Genomic DNA, 9592 nt, shown 5'->3' with positions numbered 1-9592 from the left:
TAATTATGTTTGATTCTCAAAACTTAAGCCATGATTAGACAAAGAATTAATACGAATCGCTTAAAGATTTTCCGCAGAGCAAACTTGCGTCACAATGGTACAATGCATCCATCTCTCTCTCCACGAAACAGAGTTTTTTCATTAAACTTGAAAGATTTTTATTTTTAAATAACTTTAAAATGTGTGCCATAAAATTAAATTCTTTGTATATTTAGTTATGAATTTATTAATAACATATTAGCTTTATCTAATATTTAATTATTAAAAAAAAAATATTTTTTGAGATTTTAAATTTAAATAACTTATTTATTTTTTATATATAATATTAAAAATATTTTTTGTTTATAACAAACAAACAATATTTAAACTTCAAGTATTATTATAGGTGTATAACAATCATTCGATGTAACAACAAAATAATATCAAAAGAGACGGGCAATAATATAGAAGTTTGACTGTAGTTTGTAATATGAAAGTGGTTACTTATTAATTAAAAAGTGAATAAGATAAAAACATCTTTCTTTGTCCCAATCTATGTGATGCATGTCAAATTTTAGAAGTCAAATAATATTTTTTAAACATTATTCTATATATATTTTAAATATTTTAAATTATTAATTATTATGACTCATAATATTTTTAAATATATAAATTTTATTTTAAAAAACTAAAGAATCTATGTCAAATTTGCGATAAAAATTAAGAAATTTTAAGTCTCGATATACAAAATGCTGAATTGAAACGGAAGAAGTATAAATTAGTTTAAATATTTTCTCTGTGTATGGAGCAATTTTCTTGACAATAATAAAATTGCTGGAGCAAAGTGCAACTTGCAGAAGAGAGAACATGAGCGTGTCGGTGGTTTAGTAGAGTAGTAAGTCCCACTATGTCATCAGTGTCATATAGCAAATCATCACTTACCATTTTCGCTCTTTAGCTTTTTAAATACTTTACGCAAGTGCAAGTGCAAGTGCAACCCTCTCTTATATATAACCCACTCTCATTTATGCTTCCCTTTCATGGGGTTTGATGGCTCTAAGGAGACAAATAACCTTCTTTTAATAACGCCCCTTTCAAATCAGCTTCTTTAATTTGGTTGCGTATAGGGAATAGGATTCAGATTTAAGACATGGGTCATGTTGTGGGTTTAATTAGAACAGATTACTGAGTACGTAATTAACCCCTAAAAAACAAAGATTAACTGGAGGTGAGGTCCAAAGATCAAAGAGTCATTTCAGAGTTATATATATATATGGAACAGAAAGGCCAAGAAAAGGAAATGGGCATACCAAACTCCATTGGCTATAATCCATCTTCAAGTTTTTCAGATACTAGAAGAAATGAAAAAGCAGGCAGTGGAAATGTCATTCTCAGCCCTATCCAAACTCTAAATCAGCACAACCAACATTCCCTACAAGGACATAGCCAACTAAATTCACATCAATTAGAAGAAGAAAGGGATCCACTTGTTGCAGCAACCAATAGAGCACAACTACGACAACTATCGACAACCTCAGGAAATGGCACGATCACGACCACGACCACGACCACGACCAGCTCATCATCAGTGGTTAGACGATACCGAGAATGTCTCAAGAATCATGCTGCAAGCATGGGAGGACATATCCTTGACGGATGTGGCGAATTCATGCCAAGCGAAGAAGAAGGTGCGCTAAAGTGTGCAGCTTGTAATTGTCATCGAAATTTTCATCGGAGAGAAACTTTCTCCGAGGCTGAGACGCAGATAGCTCGCCCACACCCCCCATATTCTACATGCAATCCACCAATACATAGTAGTAGCAATTACCATTACAATTATAGTACCGCGTCACCAGTGATGATGACTTTTGGAAGGAATGCTGAATCATCAAGTGAGGATCTAAATTTGTTCAATTCTAATGTCGGAGGAGGACAAAGTTCGAAGTCGAAGAAGAGATTTAGGACAAAGTTCACAGCGGAACAAAAAGAAAGAATGCATGAATTTGCTGAGAAGGTGGGATGGAGTATACAGAAGCAAGACGAACAAGAATTGCAACACTTCTGTAACCAAGTGGGTGTCAAGAGACAAGTTTTTAGAATATGGATGCACAACAGCAAACAAGCAAATAAGAAGAGACAAATGTAAGGCGTCATTACTGCGCCTAATAAATTAAACCTTGTTTCAGCTCAAATTAGATACTTTTATTAGGGACTAATTTCTTTGTGCATAAATCAAAGAGACAACAAGCTAGAAACGATATATTCATTTTTCTATACAATTTCTGAACTCTAATTAGCTGCTTACTTCGATAATTTTTCCCTGTTTTACCCTTATCATTAACTATTTATTCCCCAAAAGTAAATATGCAGTACAAGGGGTTTTCCGAGGAACCGCCTCGTAGTCCCAAAAGTAAATATACAGTACAGGGAATCTCCTGAGGAACCGCCTCGTAGTCCCAAAGTAAATATGCAACAGATATCCGAAGAAAACAACGAATTTGCAGCAAGAATCTAACAGTTAAAGATTTAAATCAAATCAAATAAGCATGTAATTCAGCTAAGCATGTTGCACATATTGCAAGTAAGAGTTAGGGCACGTACATGTGATACTCGACTAAACACGATCATTGCATATACTAAAGCAACTCAGTTAAAGAATTTAAAAGAAGACTATTCAGCAAGAAGCGATATTTCCAAATTTAGCCTGTGTAGACACTAGTCACCTCACGTACACGGCGCTCACATATCACAAAATGTTACAACAGTAGGGTTGGACAAATCACTTACCTCCAATCTTGCTCAATCAATCGGTAAGAATGCCTTTCCCTTGACTTTCCGACTCTGAATGGCCCAAATCTAGCTAAACGCAATTACATAACATGAATACAACTACAAGAAGCTAATTAATATAAATCTATGACTTTAGCAAAGAATCGAAAAATTTTCTCAAAAAGTCGACCCGAGCCCACGTCTCGAAATCAGGTAAAAGTTATAAAATACGAACACACATTCGATATGGAGTTCACCCATACCAAAACTACCAAAATCCGACACCAAGTCGCCACTTAAATCCTCAAATTACACTTTCCAAATCCCTAGCCTCAACTCTCATATTCCACCTTAAACACACATAATCTAGGTGAGGAAAACAACGAGGAAACAAGATTATTAATAAAAAAAAATAAGCACAAGAGACTTACCTCAAGAAATCCCTCGAAAATACTCTCAAAATCCCCCTAGACCGAGTTTGCAAAGTCCAAAATGACAAAAATCACGAAGCTCTTCGATTTTAAACACTGCCCAGGCTTTCCGCTTTTACGGACCAAATTCTGCTTCTGTGGTGAAGTCTCCGCATCTGCGGAGTGTTCACTTAAGCTTCCCGATTCTGCGGTCCCTCGCCCGCTTCTGCGGAAGCCTCCCCAAGCACTCGTCCTCTTCTACGATCGTCGCTTCTGCGTCATACACACTACACCTGCGGTCAGCCTTGCGCAGGTGCGATTGCACCAGAACCGACCCAGTACCAGAAAATCTTCTAAGTCCAAAAATGATATGTTAACCATCCAAAACTCACCCGAGGCCCCCGTGACCTCAACCAAATATACCTACTAGTCCTAAAACATCACACAAACTTAGTCGAACCTTTAAATCACATCAAACAACGCTAAAAATACGAATTACATATCGATTCAAGCCTAATAAACTTCAAAGTTTCAAACTTCTATATCTGACGCCGAAACCTATCAAATCAACTCCGATTGACCTAAAATTTTGCACACAAGTTATAATTGATATTACAGACCTATTCCAACTTCCGGAATCAGAATCCGACCCCGATATCAAAAAGTCCACTCTCGGTCAAACTTTCTAAAATTCATCAAATTTCGAACTTTCGCCAATTGACATTAAAATGACCTACGAACCTCCGATTCAACATCCGAACACGTTCCGAAGACCAAAATTACCCTACGGAGCTATATGAACAGTCAAAACTCCATTTCGGAGTCGCCTTCACACAGTTCGAACTACGGACGATCCTACGTCTTAAATTTTTATTTTTGGGACTATGTGTACAATTTCACTCCGAAACCAAAAACAAATCTTCCAAGCAAGTTACATAACCACTAACTGAAGTAGAGGGAACAATAAATATGAGTTCGGGCCAAATTTTTTCAAAACAACCGGACGGGTCGTTACATTTAGTTTCAGTAGGAGTAACATAATAGGTTTGAAAATTAGGATTTTAATTTTAATTACTTGTTGGTTTGCATCCATTTCATAATTCAAAGGCCAAAGGCAAATTTTAATGCTTTATTATTTTTAAACTTAATATATAAATATATTTTTTGTTACACCCCATGTTTCCGTACGTGAAGTTTCGTCGTAAGTTAATCGACATAAGTTCGGGAATGAGATTATTTTGAGATTATAAGCATTATGCTATTTCAAACAAGTAATAAGTAAATTCGTGAAGGTGAGAGGGTAAGCGAATCAAAGAAAATGAGTTTCGTTAAAATTTGACAATTTGGGATAATATATGGTCCGAGTTATAATACCCGATATTTTTGAACTAGTACCATACAAAGTACCACATGACCATGATAGTAAGGTGTATAAAGTGTGTTAAAAGTGAGTAGTATTTTAAGTAATTTGAGATAATTCTTAATTATGTGGGTAATTGATTAATTATTGAATTAGTGGGAGATTAATAGTTGATTAAGGAAAAGGGGTGAATATTTGGATAAGGTTAAGAAAGCATTAACGTGGCAGCACACTATGCTCACCTAATGACTCTTAAATTCAAGTGGAAAGGTGGCAAAGTTAAATGAATTTTGGTGGCCAAGCCTTACTAAGTGGGACCCACACTCAAATATCAAAAGAGACCTCTCTAATTCATTATTGAATCTCTACAAAGTTCAAAGAAGCTTCAGCAAACTCATTCATAAAAGATTAGATGTTCGCAACGTGATTTTGCTACAAAAATCATACGAGACTACGTAATGCTATAGTAACGGAATTTTACAATTCTAAGAGAGTACGGTGCAATCTTTCCCAAGAATATCATACGGATTTTTCCTACTCCAGGTATGTTAAGGATAAGTCCTTCCTTCATTTTGACACGATCTCGTAACTACATGTGTTTGATAACGAGGTATAAAGAGAAGTTCATACTCCCGAATTTATACACATTATTCTAGTCTCATAAGTTACAGTATTTTCCCTTATCGGGACTTCATATTCAATTGAGTATTGTCTTCTTCTAGGCAAGAGAGCGGAGTGTCTATATATATACAGTATTACAGTATTTTCCCCACCATCGAGCTATAATCGGTAGGAAGGCCCCTATTGGGTAACCTATGATCAGATGGTAAGTTATATACCGAGCCTATTACAGTCGAGCGCAGCATGGTCGAGATACAGAGCCTAGTATGGCCGAGCGCCTATGAGCAAGCATACTACGGCGGAGCAGTTACACGTTTCGAGCCTTATAGGGCCGGGCATCTATTTTATTTACTATATTGAGAGAGTTGAGTTAGTATCATCAGGGAAGTATATCACCAGATCATCTTTGAATCCTAGTTACTTTTGGTTATTATATTATCAATTCAGTTTTAACTTTCAGTTATTTTATTGCGTTGCATACTCGGTACGTATTTCATACTGACGTCATTTATTCTGGGGACGCTACATTTCATGCGTGCAGGTTCAGACAGACAGACGGGTAGACCTCCTCAGTAGGTGTTGCCCGAGTTCAGCTTTATCAGTAAGCTCCACGTCCTTCGGAGTTGCCGTGTCTAGAGTTTTGTATACATATTGTGTATATATGTTTATAGGTTATGGGTAGGTCGGGGTCCTGTTCCGATCACAGTACATTCATCAATAGAGGCTTGTAGACATATCATGTCAATTAGTGCAGTATGTTGGGTTTGTAGGCCTTGTATGTATATTTTGTTGGTTTTCTACCTATAATAGTTATGACGGCCTTGTCGGCCCAGCTTGATATTGATGTTTAGTCAGCCTTAGCTTCCGTTGAGTTTTATATTTTTCTTCAAAACGTTTCTTGCAATGTGGCCACGGCCAAAGTATGACATTATATGTTAAGAGTCCCTTAGTCGCAAGTTGGTACGCAAGGATAGGTGAGGCACCAGGTGCCGGTCTCGCCCCCCAGGATCGGGGCGTGACAAAAGTGGTATCAGAGCAGTTCTATCGTAGGGAGTCTACAAGCCGTGTCTAGTAGAGTTTTGTTTATAGGTGTGTTGTGCACCACACTTATAAGCAGGAGGCTATAGGACATTTAAGAGTGTCACTCTTTCTTCTTACTCTAGATCGTGTGGTAGAGCTCAGTTGTAAGAACTCAAGTTCCTAAACTCTCTCTTATTCATAATACGACGATACCTATATCTAGAAAGATGGTTTGTAATGGATTAAATACGGCTGTGGAAGAGTTGAGTCAGAGGAACTCGATTTTTCATCATGTTTATGATGAGTAAATGTAAGGTCTCCAGTAGATCATGTGTGTACTAAGACTTGTGATCTTCTAGAAAATAGTCCCTAAGGCATGAATATCTATCCACCCATATGGTAAAAAGCCACGAGAGATTCAGAAGGTAGATACAAGCTTTAACAAGTAAAAAAAGCAAGATGAAAAAGGGTACGAGGTACCCAGCTAGTGAAGATTATCATTATTTATCATTCAGGAATGGAGCTATAAGAATTTTGAGTTATCTTCAACAATAACAGAGGTATGTAAAATTGGCCACACCCACATCATTTATGCCCTATGGGCGCTAAGAGAAGTAGTATAAGAGAAGGCAGGGTATTAGGATCTAGTTGGGGTTAGCGTAACCCAAAATAGTGGATGGATTGTTTGTGTTAGTTGACATTCCCGAAGGATATTGCAAATGTGCTAATACATCTCCTTGTGAGACACCCATATGGTGCACTAAAAAATAGTACAGTTAGATATGAGTACTACAAATATAGGCACTGAAAGCCTGGAAGGGATAAATATTACCTTAGTATGGCTCACGTCCCTAGTAGAGAGAGAATGTTAGGCAACCCGAAGAGCCAGTGGATGGAGCAAGGGGAGCTAAAACCAAAAGAATGTCTTGTTGAAGTTTTCGGAATAAAGTGATAGACAGAAATATTAGCAGGGAAATAAGCAGAGAATTAATGAAACATTATGAGTAAGATGTGATACATGGATGACAACGGTAGATCAAAAAGATGACAGTATTATAGAGTCTATAGTCAAGTGAATGAAAAGACAAGAGGTGACAGGCCTTGAGACAAAAAAAGAGTATAGGCCATAAAAGTCATATCCTCATTTTGAGAAATAAGTTCGTGACTCCAACGTGATTACCAAAAGGTAAAAAATTTTAGAGTAATAAGAAATCAGCATGGACTGATGAACAAGATAAACTAAACATAAACTAGGGACTGAGTAATAGTCGGCATCATGAGAATTTCAGAGATTGCGTCCCGGAGATAATAGAATAGACGACTGAAGAATACCCTTTAAAGGTCATTCAAGAAGACGCTTCCCTAAAGAAAGCAAGGTGAGCAAATTTAAACTTAAGAGACTATATGTGCCAGTTACACTAAGTGTCACCCTCGCGAGTAAGGAATTTCGTTATCCTTGGTACAGAAGGATTACCGCGAGGCGAGTAAGGATAATCGATTATGTGGAAAGACGCCGAAGATGAAGAGGTAAAAACATATATGCGTAGATCATCGTAGCACTAAATCATAGTACTCCCCAAAAGGGGGGAATATGGAGTAATGTTCAGTAAGTCAGAATTAAGTGGTTATAGTAACGATGGAATGGTAAAGAAAGAATGCGATAAAAAAATGAGAAAGGGATGAGATTGCACTTATTCAAATCCTACAGATATGCTACGATTCCAGAACATTATGCAAGTACGACGTTAAGGAGAGGAAGTAAGGGTTCCAGCCCGGGATGTTTTTGATAAATAAGGAGCAAGTGCGAGAGGTAAGTTAAGACAAAAGGAATAACCCAAGAAGATAACACGGAATACTGATATGAGAATGGGCCAACGAGTAGTTAGTAGTTGATCCAGGAAGAGCCTAGTTATGTCTAAACAAGAGGACATATACAAATCAACAGATTATGCAAGGTGAACATAGTGAACCCTAACATGGGGAATCCAGTATCGCAGATATGACATCGTGATCCTTGAGATATATTCAGATAGGAGTTGGGGTAGTTAAAGGTAAATAAAAGAGAATGCCACTGGGAAGACAGTCAAAATATTAGTTCAAAAGAAACCCTACAAGCACAAGGGCGTGGAAATAAGTAACTTCGGATAATTATAGGCGGGGACGAAAATAAAAAATTTCGTCAAGTATACGATGTGATAAGTTTGTAACTTTACAAGAGCCAGAAGGTCTCCCTAAATACTACAACGAAAGACTAGCTGAGAAAATAAGGAAGAAGGCTTCAACCTAAGCACAGTGACCTAAAGAGGAAATGGTCTTGTAATAACAGTCTCACAACAACATTGTATAGACTCCATAAGGAAGTGGCACCTAGCGTGGCTAATGAGCGGGAAATGAAACCAAAATTAATATTCGAGACCATATGAATTGCGCAAAATTCCGACATGCATGGAACTAAGATAAGCTAAGTATGCATGCAACAAGGGGGCAGAAAGACCAGGAAAAGTAATTGCTTACGTTTAAAGAAAGCTGAGATGGAACGAAAGGAATTATTCGATCAATGATCCGGAGATGATTATGTTATGAATGCACTTATCCATGCAGCATATATGTCAACAATCATACATCCGTAGAAGACTCTGGTATAAGTTAAAAGAAAGAATTGAGCCCAGGGCATAGACAAAGGATTGAATTATTAGAAGATTGTATCATGAATATTCCACAGCGTCTATGAAAGGCTACATACAGGCTGATCAGAAGGAAGAGGAAACTAAAGAGTGATATCAGCTAAGTAAATCAGGAGTATGATTATTGGACCGAGAAAATTATAGAAATCGTGATTGAGAACATTGAAGAATCACTCTTAATATCAGAAGTAGAAGATAGATAGTACAATAACCATATTCTATAACAGCTCTATGATAAAGCCAGTTAGAAGAGTACCAACCTCATAAGAAGTGAGTATGAAGCTCCCTCCGGATTGTGCATGCACCAGAGGTACAAGTATTATAATAGAGCTTCAAGTTGTGAATGTCAATTATACATGCGTGAAAGCGAGGTCATGAAAGATATAGAAGATGTGATGTGAGATTTTAAGGTAAGTAAGATAAAGGTGAACAACGTACAAGATACTCAAATACAGAAGGTTGCAAATAATCCATATTGTAGATAGAAGGCTAGAAGCACTAGGATTCAGTATACAAGAATGGTAGCGTCGTCGTCAGTGGAATATCTTCCAGTCTATGGTTTCTAGGTATCGAGATGCTTAGTTAATAGAGTAAAGAGAGTTAGAGACGATGTGGTGTCTTGCTTGATGTTCCAGAATAACATAAGGAAATCTATGGTGCAAGTAAGTTGAAGGAAGGTTGCAAGTATTATAAATAGATATGTGTAGGTCGCAAGCTATAGTTTGGTAAAATGACAAGGTTTTAGTAAG

At 37.0% G+C, this 9592-nt stretch overlaps 1 protein-coding gene across 1 annotated transcript; it reads left to right on the top strand.

The window, feature by feature from the left end:
• The first annotated feature begins 1038 nt into the window (after window positions 1-1038).
• LOC107796987 (zinc-finger homeodomain protein 2-like) lies at window positions 1039-2249 on the top strand. The gene has a single exon (XM_016619816.2). The coding sequence runs from the start codon at window positions 1253-1255 to the stop codon at window positions 2123-2125; it is 873 nt and encodes a 290-aa protein (XP_016475302.2). The 5' UTR covers window positions 1039-1252; the 3' UTR covers window positions 2126-2249.
• Window positions 2250-9592: the final 7343 nt, after the last annotated feature.

Source organism: Nicotiana tabacum, chromosome 17, assembly GCF_000715075.1.
Source record: "Nicotiana tabacum cultivar K326 chromosome 17, ASM71507v2, whole genome shotgun sequence".
NCBI lineage: Eukaryota > Viridiplantae > Streptophyta > Magnoliopsida > Solanales > Solanaceae > Nicotiana > Nicotiana tabacum.
Note: the sequence above shows the minus strand (reverse complement) of the source record. Positions and strands in the feature narration are given on the sequence as shown.

Bases quoted from the DNA above. Each gene is read 5' to 3' on its own strand.
- LOC107796987 (XM_016619816.2), top strand. From the start codon at position 1,253: ATGGAACAGAAAGGCCAAGAAAAGGAAATGGGCATACCAAACTCCATT.